At 56.5% G+C, this 16,192-nt stretch overlaps 5 protein-coding genes across 5 annotated transcripts; 1 reads left to right on the plus strand and 4 right to left on the minus strand.

Moving 5' to 3' along the window:
- Positions 1-69: 69 nt before the first annotated feature.
- On the minus strand, positions 70-2,887 carry CDEST_11615 (Putative berberine/berberine, FAD-binding domain, PCMH-type, FAD-binding, type PCMH, subdomain 2). Its single transcript, XM_062927771.1, has 2 exons — positions 1,657-2,887; positions 70-1,552 (listed from the first exon to the last, which is right to left on the minus strand). Exons 1-2 carry the CDS (start codon positions 1,938-1,940, stop codon positions 118-120), a joined length of 1,719 nt encoding a protein of 572 aa, XP_062783822.1. The 5' UTR covers positions 1,941-2,887; the 3' UTR covers positions 70-117.
- A 3,154-nt stretch (positions 2,888-6,041) lies between these two features.
- On the plus strand, positions 6,042-8,135 carry CDEST_11616 (uncharacterized protein). Its single transcript, XM_062927772.1, has 6 exons — positions 6,042-6,747; positions 6,824-6,886; positions 6,949-7,042; positions 7,099-7,258; positions 7,324-7,427; positions 7,496-8,135. Exons 1-6 carry the CDS (start codon positions 6,594-6,596, stop codon positions 8,061-8,063), a joined length of 1,143 nt encoding a protein of 380 aa, XP_062783823.1. The 5' UTR covers positions 6,042-6,593; the 3' UTR covers positions 8,064-8,135.
- Positions 8,136-8,249: 114 nt separating this feature from the next.
- Positions 8,250-9,023, minus strand: CDEST_11617 (uncharacterized protein; the record flags this gene model as incomplete). Its single annotated transcript, XM_062927773.1, has 1 exon — positions 8,250-9,023. The coding sequence occupies one exon, from the start codon at positions 9,021-9,023 to the stop codon at positions 8,250-8,252; it is 774 nt and encodes a 257-aa protein (XP_062783824.1).
- Positions 9,024-9,955: 932 nt separating this feature from the next.
- On the minus strand, positions 9,956-11,092 carry CDEST_11618 (uncharacterized protein; the record flags this gene model as incomplete). Its single annotated transcript, XM_062927774.1, has 1 exon — positions 9,956-11,092. One exon carries the CDS (start codon positions 11,090-11,092, stop codon positions 9,956-9,958), a length of 1,137 nt encoding a protein of 378 aa, XP_062783825.1.
- A 1,197-nt stretch (positions 11,093-12,289) lies between these two features.
- Positions 12,290-14,657, minus strand: CDEST_11619 (Putative arginine-tRNA ligase, DALR anticodon binding, rossmann-like alpha/beta/alpha sandwich). The gene is made up of 2 exons (XM_062927775.1): positions 14,270-14,657; positions 12,290-14,211 (listed from the first exon to the last, which is right to left on the minus strand). The coding sequence occupies exons 1-2, from the start codon at positions 14,549-14,551 to the stop codon at positions 12,580-12,582; spliced, it is 1,914 nt and encodes a 637-aa protein (XP_062783826.1). The 5' UTR covers positions 14,552-14,657; the 3' UTR covers positions 12,290-12,579.
- Positions 14,658-16,192: the final 1,535 nt, after the last annotated feature.

Below are 16,192 nucleotides of genomic sequence, written 5' to 3' on the forward strand. Positions count from 1 at the left end.
ACGATCAGACAATGCTGCATCAAAAAACGGAACTCGGGATGCGATCAAGAACGCTGCATGATTGCACACAACTGATATTGTCTCTTTATTATTCATTAGGTATCTTGTTTCCTGGCTCTAAACACGGCACATCCTCCCGTCGTTGGCGACGCCCCACGACTCGCTGCCGACGGCGTTGCGGACGTAGAAGAAGCCCTCGGGGTCCCACTTCTGCTTGAGGCACAGCAGGGCGTTGTAGTTGCTCCCGAAGAACTCTTTCTGGAAGTTGGGCTGCTGGAAGTCGGCCTCGTTCATGTAGGCGCCGCCCGTGGGCGTCAGGGCCTCGATCTCCTTCATGAGGACGTTGGTCATGAGGTCCTGGTTGGCGAGCATGTCCTCCCAGGGGGCTTTGAAGTCCCAGACGGTGGTCAGCGTCGCGTGGACGAGGGCGCTGCGCCAGGCGGGCGTGACCGAGTTGGAGTCCTTGTTGCCGAAGCGGCCGACGTCGGTGCCGACGCCGATGAAGGTGGCGCCCTTGGCGGCGAGGCTGCGCGAGAAGGAACCGATGCTGGTGATGTCGGCGCGCGGGATGAGGCGGCCGCCGTACTGGGCGATGCCGACCTGGATGTTGCCGATGGGCAGGGGGCCGAAGTACTGGTCGTAGTGGCCGTAGTAGCTGTCGAACTCGGAGTAGGCGACGGTGTACTTGATGCCGAGGCCGTCGAGGCGGGCGACGAAGGGGGCGAGCAGGGTGCGGACCTCGTCGGCCGTCTTGTTGAAGGCGTTGAGGGGCGCGATCTGGAAGAAGGCGGCGGCGAAGTAGTAGACGACCATGGAGCCCCCGTCGACCATGGCGGCGAGCTCTTCGTGGAAGGCGTCGATGGCCTCGAAGAAGGTCGCGTTGTCGTTGTCGGCGGCCATGATGACGAGGGTGGCGCCGCCGACCTTGGCATCGGCGTGGGCCTTGACGGTCAGGGAAGTGACGACGCCCCAGTTGCCGGGGCCGCCGCCGGACAGGGCCCAGAACAGGTCGGCGTTCTCCGTCTTGGAGGCGGTCAGGAACGTGCCGTTGGCCGTGACGACCTCCCACTCGAGGACGTTGTCGGCGCTGAGACCGAAGCTGGTCGAGAGGGCGCTGTGGCCGCCGCCCTGGGTGTAGCCTCCGGCGATGCCGACGGTCGGGCACTCGCCGCCGACGACGGCGAGGCCGGCGGCGTGGGCGGCCTCCATGACGTGGAAGCCCTGAGCGCCGGCGCCGACCTTCATGGCCTTGCCCTGGTACGCGGCGGAGTCCCAGTCGACGACCTCGGCGCTGTTCATGTGGTGCGTCCAGACGGAGAGGGCGCCGGCGCCGGTGGAGCGGCCGAGGTAGTCGTGGCCGGTGTTGCGGACGACGAAGCGGATGTTGTGCTCGCGCGCGAAGGCGATGGTGGCCTGGATGTGCTCCGGGGTCCTGGCGTCGACGGCGTAGACGACGTAGTTGCCCAGCAGACAGGCACGGGACTGCGGCTGGAAGGGGTCGCAGCTCTGGTTGGCGAAGAAGGGGGCCATGATGGAGGAGGAGGACTCCATGCTACGCGGGGGGAGGGTTGGGTGTTAGTTCCGCCTGTTCACGGGGGGATATCGACATGATCTTTTGGACCATGGGGGTTTTTTCTTCTTCATTCAAGAACGTACTGGATCTCGGAGTCCTGCCACTGGCTCTGCAGCGAGGCACAGACGGCCGCATCGTAGGTCGGGTCGTGGCAAGGCGAGCCCAAGGGCACGGTTGCGATCAGGTTGCCGCCGACGGTGGTGTTGAGGGCATTCCACTGCGCGGTGGCGGGCCAGCAGGCGTCGCCGGGGAAGCACTTACAGTCGCCAGCGGCGCGCTCGAGGACGGCGGCACCGGCGAAGGGGCCTCGGTTCGGAGCAGCGAGCGCCACACCGGCGAGGACCGCCTGGAGAACAAAGCTCTTCATCTTGGGACTTGGCCCTGGGCTGGCAAGATGAATGAGAGGGGGAGGGCGGGGGGAGGTGAGCGTGACAAAGATCAGCGGGCTCGCTGGACAGACGGCTCAAGGCGGAGAAGGAGGAGGATGAGAGAAGAGGGAGGGGACGGGATGGTAGGGAGAGAGGTAGAGGAGGAAACACCGCTGGACCAGTTCATCAAAAGAGAGTTCGCTGACTGACGGCCAAGTGCGGCAGTTATAGTATCTTGCAGGACTGGATATATCCAGAGACTACACTAAGAGTCCGGGATCACGGCATGCGCGTCCACATCTCGTGGGAGGGTGGAGGGAGGGAGGGGGGGCGAAGAGACCAGACCAGGTTTCCCGACTTGGGTTTGGCGCCGAGATTTGGTCAATGGTTTCTATAGAAGACGGCTTCGCCCCCCTCTCCCTTCCCCTTCGACCCTCGAACTAGTGGAAGTTTGTCGGCGTCTTACCAGTTGCTGATGAATCCATATCCTCAATATCGAAAGAGAATCCCCCCCCATAAGGTTCGGTTCTCTTTTCTCCATGCAATGCCCGGTTCAGTGGTTCGCTAAGAGCGTCGTCCCCTGCCATACACGTCTCTGGCGGGTTAAGCATCCAATGTTCCTGTGTGTGGAGAGAGAGAGAGAGAGAGAGAGAGAGAGAGAGAGAGAGAGAGTCACGCACAGAGAGATAGAAAGAGAGAGAAAGAAAAAACGGGAACGATATCGATCAGAGGGGTCAGGGATGTCCGCGGTTGCCTCGGCCGACACTATCGTCGGTGGTGGGCAAGACAAGCATTGGAGTCTAGACTGGCATCTCCGCTCGTGGCTTCTTCGCTTTCGCCTTCTTCCGTCCGCACCCGGCGGCTTTTGTGCGGCCCCGGTTCTCCCACAAGGCGGCGAAGATCCCGGGTCGTGAGGGTTCCGTCCTCATCGTCGCCTGGATATGGGGCACATGGCCGGGCCTGGCTGGGTCGTCGAGTCTGCGCGCTCCACGCGGACAACCCTCCCTTACAGTCAGTCTTGTTCAGCGGGACCTCCCCGAGGGGGAGCCTTCGCAGATCAAAGGAGAGCGCAAAAGAAAAACGGGACGCAGCCTCGGTTGCGTTCCACCGGAACCTGCAGAGCTTTGCATTCGTCCCCTGTAGCGTGTCATTCGCTTCAGATGGGGGGGGGGGGCAGTCCATAAAGACTCTGCAGAGCACCCGGCTCGGGAGTTGATATGGTTGTTGAAAACTGCATGAGAAAACAAAGATAGAAAACGGCATCACACAACCTTCCTCTTCCTACCAAATGTCGTTGGCGCAGATCCAATGTTTTGCTGCCGTGCTGCAGAGATAAGAAACGAGAACCCCTTTCGGAGTTCTCCTCGGCGTTTTTGAGGGCTCTTCGATAGTGTAGCGCAACCCAGGTCGGAAATTGAAGCTGCGGGGATTCTTCAGCAAAAAAGTCTATTCAACCCCCCCTGTCCGATAGAGAGAGAGGGGGGCGGGTTGCTCGCCACCGGATCCTTGGTTCCAATAAGGTGACCATCGACCCTCACCACCTGCAGAAGTTCAGGAGAACGGCAGGGGGAGGAGGGAGTCTCGCGGCGGTCTAACCCAAATTTACCCTTCGCCGGTGAGGGGGGGATGCCTTCAAGATTCGGAAGCAACCGTATCGTACGAGGCAACGTGGATTTGTAGATAGATATCCAGGGGCTCCGGGTCTACAAGGCCGGAGAATCTATCAGAAAGGTTGGACAAATGACACTAGGCCTGGCCACATCTCGATCGGAATGTGGTGCGAAGCTTGGACTGGTTGCGACATCTCTCTGGAGTTCATTTCCATCCCATCCATCCCACGGGGGCCGGAGGGTTCCGCACCCGGACACACGTGTAGTTTCCCATCCCAGGGTCTCTCTCCTCCCTTTCTCCCTTCAAACCCTTCGAGTAAGGCGATGTGAGACGAGACGAGACGACGGGATTCGCTGGGACCGAACTATTCATCCAAACTCGATCTATAGGAGGTCATGTGCCCTCTCGCGATCAACGTTCTTGGGGCAGCAGCAGTTGAGATCATCGGTGCTAACCGGCACTATTGGAAAACGATTGGCGCCCCATCCGTTACTCACAATTTATGCAGAGTCGCGTGCGTTCTAAACCCTAATGCGTGGGCAGTAAAGAAGCTCAGCCGCCACAACTCAAGTCAAAAGGCACAGACGTTCTCGTCCCGTCCCGATCAACGCCTTTCCCACTTGCAAAGGTGTAGGCGTACGTGCGCATGTGTGTGTGTATAAGTGTGTGTGTGGCTACGGGTGGGTGTGCTTGGCAGATGGCCCTGGCTTCGGATCCGAAAGGAAGTCAGTGAATTAATGGAGAGGGCCGGCCATGTCTTTTTTCTTCCTCTTCTTCTTTTTTTTTTTTTTTTTTTGGCATATTTTTTCCTTATTCTTTTTCTCTCTTCTTTTTCTCTGGTAGCCACTCAGAATCGTCTAGCCCCCCTCCCCTCTCCCTCATATTTCCCCTCTCAGCCCAGAACCCACCCTCGTCCAACAGTCAAACTTATCGCTCCGCAACCCGCCCGTGAAGGCTGATGTTACCGTTCTGCGCGGATGCCGGAGGGAACGGGGAAGTATCTGCGCTCGAGCCTCGCGCCTACATCTCAACACACGCCACTCTCACCTGAAAAGCGGGATCGCTGCCGAGAGAGGAGGACTTCTGGAACTTCGTTCTCGGCGAGTGGAGAGCCCCCCCCCCCGGTAGGGATACGAAAGGCTAAGTCGGCACATCAGACCCACGATGTGGCCGTGTGGCACAGTAGCCCCCAACTGCCAGAGACGCCGGCACTCGGCTTGAACCAAAGCATGCGGTTTCTCGGTCGGATGGTACTTATCAGGGCTAGCTCATGCATAACAGAAGATGCCGGGCGTACGAGAGACCGTTTTCTTTGAGAGAGGGCTTTTTCTCTTACATAGTTGGCTGTTTTATGGCAGAGGCAAACCTGTTATATTCTGCTTGGTCATGGACGGCCTGTCGGTAGTAGAGTCCGAAGCTTTACCGCTCCCGGTTAATCACCCCGAAACGGCGCGTCCCTGACAAGGATATGCTCGCATGTCAGGACTCAAGGTTGACTTGTCATACAATACACTTTCTGTACTCTGTACAGAGCACGTAGCCGTGGAATACTTCGCCCAAAGAGGGGAGCCAAGTCTGATCATACGGGTTGGCGGCTTCCCATGACACAAACTCCTAATTGCCAGCCAAATTGTACAGAGATTCCCGCCGCCAACCTTGTGCCACTGCGCCATCATCATAGCCCCCAATATGATAGATCACAACCGGGAGGGCCATAGGACATAAGAGGATGCCGTCTCGGGTTTGGGTTAGACTACGGCTCATCTCTCTTCCTCGGCACTCCTCCGCCCCCATCCCCGGGGACTCGGATTTCATAACAAATCACAGTTCTGTGCCCACAACACCAGCAACTTGCGAAATTCCTCCCAACGCCAGCGGGGAAAAAAAAAGATTGATAACTGCCTGTCTGGCCATCTTATGACAGCCCATCCCTGGGCGTGCGCTAATTAGTGCCGGGCACAATATCCGTACTGGCACATCACCTGCATGCACACATCGGATACAGATGGCATGGGGGCCATCGTGTCCTTGGCCGCTTCTTCTAGAAACCCAGTACTCTGCATCTGTACTGTGTACACATACTATCACATACACCTCGGCTAAGGATGACTGGTTCAGAAGGACTGGACTGCTTGCAACTCGACGTGTTTTGCACGATGCATGCCAGGGTAGCCGCCTGTCTCCAGCACGCGCTCCTGAAATGCAACATCGGCACACTTTCTGGCTGGGGGATAAGGGCCCTTCGTACACTTATGGAGTCGAACCCCGTGTGCGTCCCATCGTGGTTGAAGCGAACCAACCCCTCCCAAGACCTTCGTCAACGTGACAGACACGAGGCAAGAGGGGACGTTACCTCGCAGAACCTTGAAGATCCGAGCGACAAGCGCGGCATCCCGCACGCATCCGGCCTAGAAGTCCACACAGAGTTTGTGCTTGCAGAATAGTCCGGCTTGGCCGTTGCGGGCAAAATGTGACGGATATCTCCTCAGCATGCCCATCTTCCGACAGGGGGGGGGTTAGGTATGCCCTTCTCTGACCCAGATGCTCGGTACCGGAACAGGACTACCCAATTCCACAAGGTTTGGATCCAAGTGGGAAGAAGGCGAAGGGAAAGAGGGAAAAAAGAGGACGGGCAGATATTTGTATGCTGATCCTCCCTCGCCCTCCACTTCCCCCATCCCCCCCGTTCCTAGCGTGTTGATCACTTGATAGAGAAGAGAGGCTGGTCTTGGTCTGACGATGTTATGAGCGAGCTGCTTTCCAAATAAAGCGATCTAACGTCAGTCGGCTCCGCCACTCCGTCCGCTCGCGCCCTCTTCGATCTCAGTCCCTCCCCAGGCTCACCCGGCTGTTCGGCAAACACACGCATCCCATTCTCACCACAAGGTCACGCATCGTGTGTCTGGCCGTCTCTGTCGACAAGTGTGCCCCCCGAACCCCGATATTTCAGCCTTACGGTTGGGTTCCCCCAAACCGACCGCGCTCATACTGCAACCCAACCGGTCTGGAAGGAGTCTTATTCCGGACTCGTCCGCCGCGCGATGAGTGAGTCGTGGACGTACAACACCCCTCCGGGGACGGCGAGCACGGGAGCCCAGATCACGATCGTTGCCCTGGTCTTCACGGCACTGTCCTTGGTCATCATGCTCCTGCGGCTGTACGTTCGCGTCATCATGCTCAAGGCGGCCGGAGCAGGTATGTTGGGAGCATCCGGATATCACAAAGATTGGTGGAAGGGAAGCTGAAAGCTGACACTGGATGACGCGTACAGATGACTGGGTTATCATCGTGACATGGATTGCCGCTTGCGGTTTTGCGGTAGTTAGCACGATCCGTACGTCCATCCCTCTTTTTCTGACCTTTTATCGGTAGATGGCTGCTGACATGCATGGAAAGGAACAAAATGGGGTCTCGGACTCGAGAACATCGAGGACATGCCGAAGGAGAACCTGTACAACTTTGGTCTGCTGCAATATGCCGGCGCCCCATTGTACGTTTGCCCCTGGGAACTCTGAAGAACGACCGTACTGACTTCCATCAAAAAAGCTACATCACCAGCATCCTGGGCTTCAAGATCAGCCTGCTCCTCTCTTACCTCCGTTTCATCCCCAAGGGCGTCTACAGATGGGCAACACTCATCACCATCGGCATGTGCATTGCGTACCACATCGCTTTCCTCGTTGTCCAAGTGAACCTCTGCACGCCGGTACGTCTTATTATATCTAACCCTTTGCCACCATCCTTCTCGCCCCAGCCGCTGACAACCTCCAGATCGCCAAGCAGTGGGACCCGACCATCACGAACGGTTCCTGTATCCCGGGAGTCCCCTTCTACACCAGCATGGCCGCCTTGACAATCGTCTTTGACATTGTCGTGTAAGTTGAATACTCTGTCCTCCCCTTTTTAGCGCTTCCGCTAACTCCAATGACCCCCCAACTATCAGCATGTTCCTTCCCTTCCCCGTCCTCGCGTCCTCCAAGATCCAGAAACGCAAGAAGTTCGTCCTCCTCGGCCTCTTCGGCCTCGGCGCCTTCATCACCGTCATCCAGATCGTCCGCATCCAGACGGTCCACGCCCTCGCCAACTACCTCGACTCGGCGCCCCTCATCATGTGGTCCGCGGTCGAGAACAACCTGGGCATCATCGTCTGCTGTGTGCCGACCCTCGCGCCCTTGGTCAAGTACTTCAACGAGAAGAGCAGGTCGGGCAGCCGGAGCAACAAGTACGGCGCCGCGAGCGGCTACGGCAGGACCGGCGGCGGCGGCGCCGGGCAGAGCGGCAATGTGGGCAGCCGGTACGCGCTGCAGAGCTGGCGGCCAGGCATGAGCGGGATGCACCCGCTGAGCAGCGGCAACGACCACAGCGAGCAAGACCTCGGCGGGCAGACGTCGAGGATAGGCAAGGGGTCGGATGACGGGAGCGCCGAGTTCCATCTCGACGCGCCCGTCATCATCAAGAAGACAGAGTTCGTGGTCACAAGTGACCCGAGGGAGCCGGGGCTGGCGGTGTAATTGGATTTTACCAAGAGAGGCGGTATAGAACATTATTATTAGTATTATATTAGTATCCCAACTTTCCAACATGGTCGTCAATCTATTCCGGAATACGAGCAACAGTATTAACGACACACGCTGGGGGTTGTTAATGTACGTGGCCAAGAGGCCGGGTTATGGGCGCTGAGGCTTCTGATGTCGCGGTTAGCCATCATCATCTTCCATCATGTCCCAGTCGTACATGTCGCAAAGTTCGATGGAGAGTTTAACAAAGCTTTGGTCGAGGGCCTCCGTCCCACTGTCGCTGTCTCCATCTTCGTCTTCCTCTCCCTCTGTCTCAAACTCCTCGGTGTATTGCAGCCGCTCCATCTGGTTGGTAGGAGGATGATTCTGCAGCCACCGGTATACGGAGCGGACGTCCTCCAGGCCCAGGTCGCCGTGGCCGCCTAAGCAGCGTTGGATGGCTTTTCGTTGCCCCGCATGCTGGGGCCCTTCAAACAGGCCGAGAAAGGGATTGGGATGACGGTGTTCTATTCGATAGGCAACGAGCCGAACGGCCATGTATCTCGTCGCCTCGCTGTCCCCGCGCCCCATCTTCGTGAGGGCGCTGACCCTCCTCTCGTCCCAGTCGGCCAGGACTCTTCTGTACTGATTGGAGTCCTTGTGGTCTCTGCAAAGCCTGTTGATGATGACTAACTTCATGAGGTTTTCGATCTTGTGGGGACGGTCCGGTGCGAGGCCCTTGAGAGTCCGGAGAAAGGTGTCGAGCGCGATCTTGCCACCGGCCGCCATAAGCCGTCGTGCGCATGGCTCGCCTGTGTGCGGGTCGATCCCGATGCAATTCAGGTCGTCGACCGGGGCGTCGAGGACGCCCTCGGGGTCCCAGACGTTCTGCGCGGTCACGGGGCTGTTCGGGCTGATCCTGGCAATGTAGGTCCCTGGCGATTCGAATTTGAAAGGCACGGTGACGAAGGCCATGGAGACGGGGTTCTGGCGAAGTTGTCCAGGTGAATCGAGTTAGGAAAAAAGCCTTGAGTAGGCCTTGTATGACTCGGAGCAGGGTTCCGGGTGGCCGAGTGAACGACTCTGAGAATGGGTGTTGGATGAAGACGACGTGGCGCTCCATGGAGAAGGACTGAGAGATGTGCAAGGGCGAAGTTGTCGACAGGCCAGCCACGGCCGTTGGAATCGTTTTTATACTTTATCTCTCTCTCTTTCTCTCAATCCGCAAATCTGGCTTGTAAGTTAGGTTTTCCGAGCCTCAAGGTTATCGGGTCTGTGTATGGGTAAGAGTTCCGCGAACGTGCGGAATCAACGCAGTGGACCAGCGTGCGTACCGTTTCCAGAACTCACTCTGTAGGCAGCTTGGACTTTGCAATGGTCAAGTATGTTCCTATGATCTGATATCGAATCGTGTCCTTCAATGTCCTGGATTGACAATTTTGTAAAGTTTTCGCGTGGGGAAGCATGCTCAGCGAACACCAACACCTCCGGCTTGTTCTACACAGACCGCTCTGGATAAGAGGGTGCAAGGATAAGTAGCTCTGCCGCAGGCAACTCAAGAGCAGGAGTTTAACGTCAAAGGACTTGCCACTTTGGCAACAACAGACACTGGATCAACGGCCAGTTGTACAGAGGGCAGATCAACCCAAACTTCTCACTACAGTCAGCATATTGGAACTTGTCGGGCTCTTTTTTTGGGACTTCGATCTTCATTCGGGAGCAAGCAAGTCTGCTTTCTAAGTCGAACTCACGTTGTCTCCGTCCTTGCCACTGTCTTCGTCTCCGTCCTCGTCGTCGCCGTCGTTGTCTCTGGCGCCTATTCGTCCAAAGTCCCTGAGGACTTCGGACTATCTACGGGAAACCTCAGACTACATACAGGAAGCCCTCTCGATGAGACAGGTGTGAGATTAGTTAGCGGAAGGACCGCCTGCCTCCCTCTTAACGTTAACGCCGCCATATCCTTCCTTTCCGCCGCTGGCAGCGCGGCCGGCGACGCGCAGAAGGCCCCCCTGGCCTCTGCCGTCGTTGCCTCCGTTGTCCTCGATGCTCTGGCGTACGAAAATGCCAGAGGAGGCGGAGGCGGAGGCGACAGAGCCGCGGCGAGACTGGGCGCGGCCACCGTTGCCGCGGGCGCCGGCCTTGATGACGCGGCCACCTCTGGTGTGCTGGAGGATGCCGGCGTCGTTCTCCATGAGCTCCTTCATCTCGCGGATCTGCTTGCGGATCTCGAGCGCCTTCTCCTTATCCTCCATTGCGTTGGCGAAGGAATCGAGGTTGGCCATCGTCTCGGCGTAGACGGTGCTGGTGGCGCGGTTCTCGTGGAACTCTTCGTCCTCGTATAGGTTTTGGCGGGCGGCGCTGTCGTTGCCCCAGTTGGTCATGTCCGAGTTCTGCTTGACGACGAGGTGGCGGTAGACAGCAGCCGGGTACTTGCCGCCGTTGATGGCCACGGCAGTGATGACGTCGCGCTGGGTGAGGTTCTGGTCCCGGTCCATCTTCTCAACGACGGGAAGGTAGATGGCGTTTTCCTCGATTTTCTCGCGCCAGAAGCCCGTCTCGATGCCGGCAAGAACAATCTCAAGCAGATCTCCGTCGGCGCGTCCGATAATGCTGCTGATATAGTTCCGGGCCTGCTGGATGGCATCCTGGAACCACTCGTGGTTCTCGTTGAAGACGGCCTGGTCGACCCAGGCGTCGGTGTCGCAGCGGATGTAGAGGTCACGGAGGACGCGGTTGTACTCGCCGTTGTAGTTGACAGGGAGTATGGCCTCAAGGGCGAGGAAGTCGACAAGGTCAGGGTGACGATCGCGCTCAGCAATGTTGTTGTCCTTCAGAGAGTTGCAGATGGAGTGGTAGATGGTATTGTCTGAGATGCAACGACGGAAGGCATTGGATTCGATGCGAGACAAGACGCGTCCATAGAGGACGGGGGTGTAAGTGGCTGTCTCACGGACGTTGCGCTTGGCCTCGTCAACGCGTCGAAGGCGCTCCTCATCAGGAATGAGGTTTGCACCACGGATGCCTCGCTCGCGACGGCTGGCCATGATGACGCTGGAAGTGGTGTAGGTGATGTAGGATGTAATAAAGTACTTGTTTGGATGGCGTCCGTTAGGCCTTGTGCTGATTTTCCTTGTTCTTGTAAGCCATTATCCAGAAAGATAAGCAAGACAATAACTTACTAGTGAAAACCTCTTTAGAGTGCAAAAGGCTAGCGGGGGGCTTCCTGTGTCTAACTTGACCCAGTTGGTGAGCGTTCAGTATTCCTGATTCTTGTCGCGGTCGGTGAGTCCTGGTTAGTGGCTTTATTCTATTGCCCCTGTGTGGTTTACGTTAGTTTTTTTTCTCAAAGAAATCGCGCTGAGAAACACTGACAACAGCAGAAAACTTTGGCCGGAGAGCAGCAGGGAGACAAGGTGAGTTGGGTGTGTAGGAGTAGGAGTAAGAGTGGGTGAGTGAGTTGTGAAAAGGGAAAAGCAGCGGATGAGCAGCGGACGTGAGAAAAAAGAAGAAGAAGAAGAAGAGGGAAAAAAAAGGATGTGAGAGCGCTGGGAGGGAAGCAAGGAAGGATGGAAGGGGCAAAGAGCAGAGTTGAAGAGAAACACCACCCAGTTACGCAGAAGGAAGGAGCTACTTACCAAGGCCCTAAAGTGAGCTCAATTTGCAAGAAAATCAGAGCAGAGACAAATGCTTCTTTTCAGATTCAAACTATGAAGCTGGTCGTTGATTTGCTTGTCCCCTTCTCCGGTCGGTTGATAGTGTTGTGGCGAGGTTGCAGTTTGGATGAAGAGAGGTTGCGGGAAAGGTTGTGGAAGAGTGAGGGTTTGACGCGAAGAGAATCTTTTAGAAGCAGAGCCTGTAAAAAAGCAGAATTTTCAAACAATGAAAGGCCCCGGCCGCTTCGTTCCTTCCTTGAGCAGGTTTTGCAGTTGTGCCTCTACTGTCCCTCGGCATCCTGAATACTCACTCCTTGGAACATCAACTGGCGGGAGAGTCAGCCGGCAAGAACATTTCAGCTTCACAGGCAAGAGAGAAGATAGCCTTTCAACATTCAAAAACTAATGATAACACTTCAGTTCCTGCACACAGGATAGAGATACAGAGTCCAAGAGTTGTCAAGTCTCTGCACGCCATGTGTTGGGTTGTCTCTACTCCAGTTTCTATGGAGTTGACGTCATTAACAGCCTAGACCAGCAGCTCAGACCCCATTCAAGAGTGCAGTTCAACATGCTCTCCGGTTTCTCAAAAATGATGCTTTATTGAGTGTCTTCCAATTTTCCTATGCAAAATCCCCAAACGCTGCCACCCGGCCTGTGATCCATGGTGTGCTCCCATACCAGTCATCAAGTCATCAAGTCGTAAGCCAGGTCCCCATATGTCACAACAAGAATACAAATGCTTTCCTCGCCCAAATAAACACGTGGAAAACCCAGACAACCTGAGTTTCCTACACGAAAAGAAGAAGAAGAAAAACGGACGTGAAAAGAACTCATAAATAGAAAGCAACACTTCCACAAAGGTCGCCGGTCCCAGCTCAAGTCGCCAGTGGAGTAATGCCAAGGACCTTCATGCCATTCTCAAAAACCTGCCTCGTAATCTCGTACAGCACAGCTCTCGCGAGATCAAGCTTCGGGTCCTCGGGCGTCTCCTCCTCTTCCTCTTCACCCTCGTCCTCCCCCTCGTCGTCGTCGAGGCACACAACAAGCTGCTCCGCCAACCGGTACAGAAAGGTCAGCACGGCCGACGGCTCGAGCGTCTTGTACGCGGCGTTGACGACATCCGGGTACTGCGCCAGGAGCCGGAGCAGGTTCGTGTACTCCTCCTCCTCCAGGTGCGAGTAGTCGACCTCTCCGAGCGCCGCCGCGGGGTCCGCCCCGAGCTGCCGGATCGTCAGGCAGAGCCGGGTGTAGTGCAGCTGCAGCGCGGCCCCGGTCTCGCCCTCGAACTCGGTCATCTTCTTGCTGTCGAACGCGTACCCGTTGCCGCGCTTCGTGTGCATGTCCTGCGCGAGGAGGGATGTGATGCCGAACGGCTCGGCCGCCGCGAGGGGTGCCCCGGCGTTCTGCTCCGTCGACATGGCGTCCCGCACCGCGTTGGCGCACTGGTTCAGCATGTCGCCCAGGAGGTGGGCGTTGCCGAGCTGCGACGACAGGCCCTGCACTTTACCAAAGTTGATGTGCTGGATCTTCTTGGCCAGGTCGTCCCGCCCCATCAGCTCGAGCGCCTTTATCACGCCACGGAAGTGCGAGTCCTGCTCAGCGTTGACGACGTAGACCATCTTGTCGAAGGCGTACCTCTTCTCCCGGTCGAGTATCGCCGCGAGATCCCGCGAGAAGTACATGGTCGTGCCCGTCCTGTTGCGGATCATGCCGGTGCCGAGACCCTTGGCCCCGTGCTTCTTGAAGTCGATGAGCCACGAGCCGTCGCTCTCTTCCGAGATGCCCTTGTCTTTGAGAAGGGCCTCGACCTCGGCGATGGAGTCCGAAGTCACTTGGGACTCGCCGGCGTACTCGTCAAACTCGATGGCCAGGCGGGCGTAAGCCTTGGTGTAGTCTTTGACATAGACGTCTCTGAACCTCGTCGTCAGGGCCACGGCTTCGGGGTCGCCCTCCTCCATACGCTTAAAGAAAGCGTCTCGCTCGGCGTAGATGCCCTGCGACTCGATTTCGGCCGTGTTCTTCCCCTCGTCTTTAGCTTTTGAGCTCGCCTCCTGCTCGGGCTTGAACAGCTCGTTGATCTTGGTGTGGACGTCGAGCAGGTGGCGGATGGGGTCTTTGTCAAATTCTTCCTCGGACCCAAACTTGTTCCAGCCGACGGCAAGCAGGGCGATGTTCTTGCCCCAGTCGCCGAGATAGTTCAGCCTGACGACGTCCCATCCCATGCGCTCGTGGAGGTTGGCGATCGAGGCGCCGTTGATGGTGCTGCGCAAGTGTCTGCCTTCGAACTCGGCTGCGATGTTGGGCGAAGAGAACTCGACGACGACCTTCTTACGTCCGCCGTCTGGAGAGGCGGCATCTTGTCTTCCATGGGTATCATCCGCGCCATAAAGCTCTTTTCGATCCGAAATGAAGGGTATGAGGAGTCTCGGAAGCAGGACCGGGTGAGAAAAAATCCGGATGTGAACCCCGTCGACGAAAGGGAAGGTGTAAAGAGGTGAGTTGGGGAACTGCAATTGGGGCTCCTGTCAGCTGGATGCTGTTGTCTCTGATACATTCCTCTCTTACCTTCGCAAGCAGCTCAGCTGCGGCGTCGCCTTTGCCCTTGATTTTGAGACGAGGGAGGATCACGGCCAGGTCGCCCATGGAAATGGCGGCCGTCGACTGAATCGCCTCATACGCAACCGCGGGGTCACATTGAGCAGCCTCGGCCACGATCTGGGCGATGTAAGACCGGAAGATATCCAGCGGGCGTACCAGCACATCGGCGACCGGGAACGAGGGCAGAGGAGTGTCGAGACTCAGCCTCTCGAGCGAGGCCTGAAGACCGGTGATGGAGAGTGTTGCCATAACTGTGCTTATGGGCTTTGATCCGGAACAAAACTGTGCAGCACTTTCTGCTGGTGGTGTGTGAGGTGTGTGTGTGTGCGTGTGTGTCGCGAAAGGAGAAGAAAAGGGATATCACAAACGATGGGATTTTGGCCATGGTTCTTCAGTCCCCTCGGCTGGACTTGTCATCAGTCTTGGTGGTGTGGTCGGGCATCGAGGTTGGCCGACGCGGCATGTCGCCATTGGCTACGGACCATGTAAGTGCAGATGCGGGCGCGGCATTGCAGCGGGAAAGTGAGGCAACACTCCCACGTCACTCGTCTGGAGGGAAGATGCAAATCACATCCGCCTTACGCTCAATCTCTCCCGATACGGTTTCTCAGGTCTTCGCCCCTCTAATGCTTTGCCCTGCCGTTGCCCCTCTTATGGAGCGTCACAGGCTGGAAATCGTGCTTGACGTAGTGCTTGGGCGCTCATGCCTGTTTTCTGACCTCGCCTGAAGCATTTCATCTGTCAAAACCCGATCCTGAAGAAACCCGTTCTCATAAGCCCCTACCAACAGCAATGGACCAGGGGCATGACCACTCTGAACTCGGGCAAAACCACCTTAGTCTGACTGAAGCAACCCCATTCCGGTTCGTATCCGCCTCAGTCACCCTCTACCAGATGACGCACGATCTCTTGCATTCGACTGATCACCGGCAAGGGGCCCAACAGGTGCGTTGGGCTAAGCCAAGTTGCTTTTACGTCGAGCTCTCGTCTTGTGTTTTGACTTGTCACGCAACGCCACATGGCCTGCCTGTGCCTTTCGAACTCAGCCTGAAGCTCTAGTTCGCCTCGACGAGTAGGCTTGTCGTCCTTCCGTTGACTCCATACCCGATTGAAAAACCTTTGAGGCCTCAATGCCGCGAGTTCGGGAAGGCTGTATTGGTCAATGTTGTCTCTGACCAAGTGAAAAAGATCCCCAAGGGCCCGTTGCCTTGTACCTTGAGGTGGATCAATGATGTTGGTTGAGTCGACAAATTCGAAGCCGGGGTGTCCTGAACATGCTTCATTCTATTATGATCGATTTTCATCGTGGAGATACATCGTCAACTCCACCTGGGGGCCGATTCTTCCTGACAAATTTCTGTCATGGTTCTTGCAAATCCGACTCAAAAAAACCTGTTCTTACGTTGCTTCGTGATGTATCTCTGCCAGTTGAAGACAACTCCGTGACACCACTCGCTTTGTGTCATCCAGCCATTCTTGTTTCTCTGCTTTGTTTCTTTTGCCCTTTCCTTCGTCACAATAACTTGAGCTAGTTATGGCGCCGGTCACTCTTGGCTACGATGTCGTATCGTTGCCGTGGGCTGCTTTCGTGATCCCATAACAGGTCAATTTCCTTGTCTTGTTTGATGTATTTGTCGTCGAATGAGTCGGTAATTTAATATCACAACCAACCACCCATGCCACCCCTACACTCGTCTTCGCGTTGCTCTTCCCCAAGGCCGAGACCTTTATGATCGTGGAACACCTTCGAGGGCAGTTCCACAACGACGTCTCTTCACTGCTATGTCGTAAGAGGGACAAGGCGAGGCGAGCGGTTTTAGGGGTAGGGGATCAAATCGTAACTTGCTTGATCAGGTTTGGGTTCATCTAGATCGCAAATTAACAAAATTG

Source organism: Colletotrichum destructivum, chromosome 7 (assembly GCF_034447905.1).
Source record: "Colletotrichum destructivum chromosome 7, complete sequence".
Classification (NCBI taxonomy): domain Eukaryota; kingdom Fungi; phylum Ascomycota; class Sordariomycetes; order Glomerellales; family Glomerellaceae; genus Colletotrichum; species Colletotrichum destructivum.

Bases quoted from the DNA above. Each gene is read 5' to 3' on its own strand.
- CDEST_11615 (XM_062927771.1), bottom strand. From the start codon at position 1,940: ATGAAGAGCTTTGTTCTCCAGGCGGTCCTCGCCGGTGTGGCGCTCGCT. The intron at 1,553-1,656 runs GTACGTTCTTGA...CCCCCCGCGTAG, and splicing joins TGGCAGGACTCCGAGATCCA to CATGGAGTCCTCCTCCTCCA.
- CDEST_11616 (XM_062927772.1), top strand. From the start codon at position 6,594: ATGAGTGAGTCGTGGACGTACAACACCCCTCCGGGGACGGCGAGCACG. The intron at 7,259-7,323 runs GTACGTCTTATT...GACAACCTCCAG, and splicing joins AAGTGAACCTCTGCACGCCG to ATCGCCAAGCAGTGGGACCC. The intron at 7,428-7,495 runs GTAAGTTGAATA...CCCAACTATCAG, and splicing joins ATCGTCTTTGACATTGTCGT to CATGTTCCTTCCCTTCCCCG.
- CDEST_11619 (XM_062927775.1), bottom strand. From the start codon at position 14,551: ATGGCAACACTCTCCATCACCGGTCTTCAGGCCTCGCTCGAGAGGCTG. The intron at 14,212-14,269 runs GTAAGAGAGGAA...CCCCAATTGCAG, and splicing joins CAGCTGAGCTGCTTGCGAAG to TTCCCCAACTCACCTCTTTA.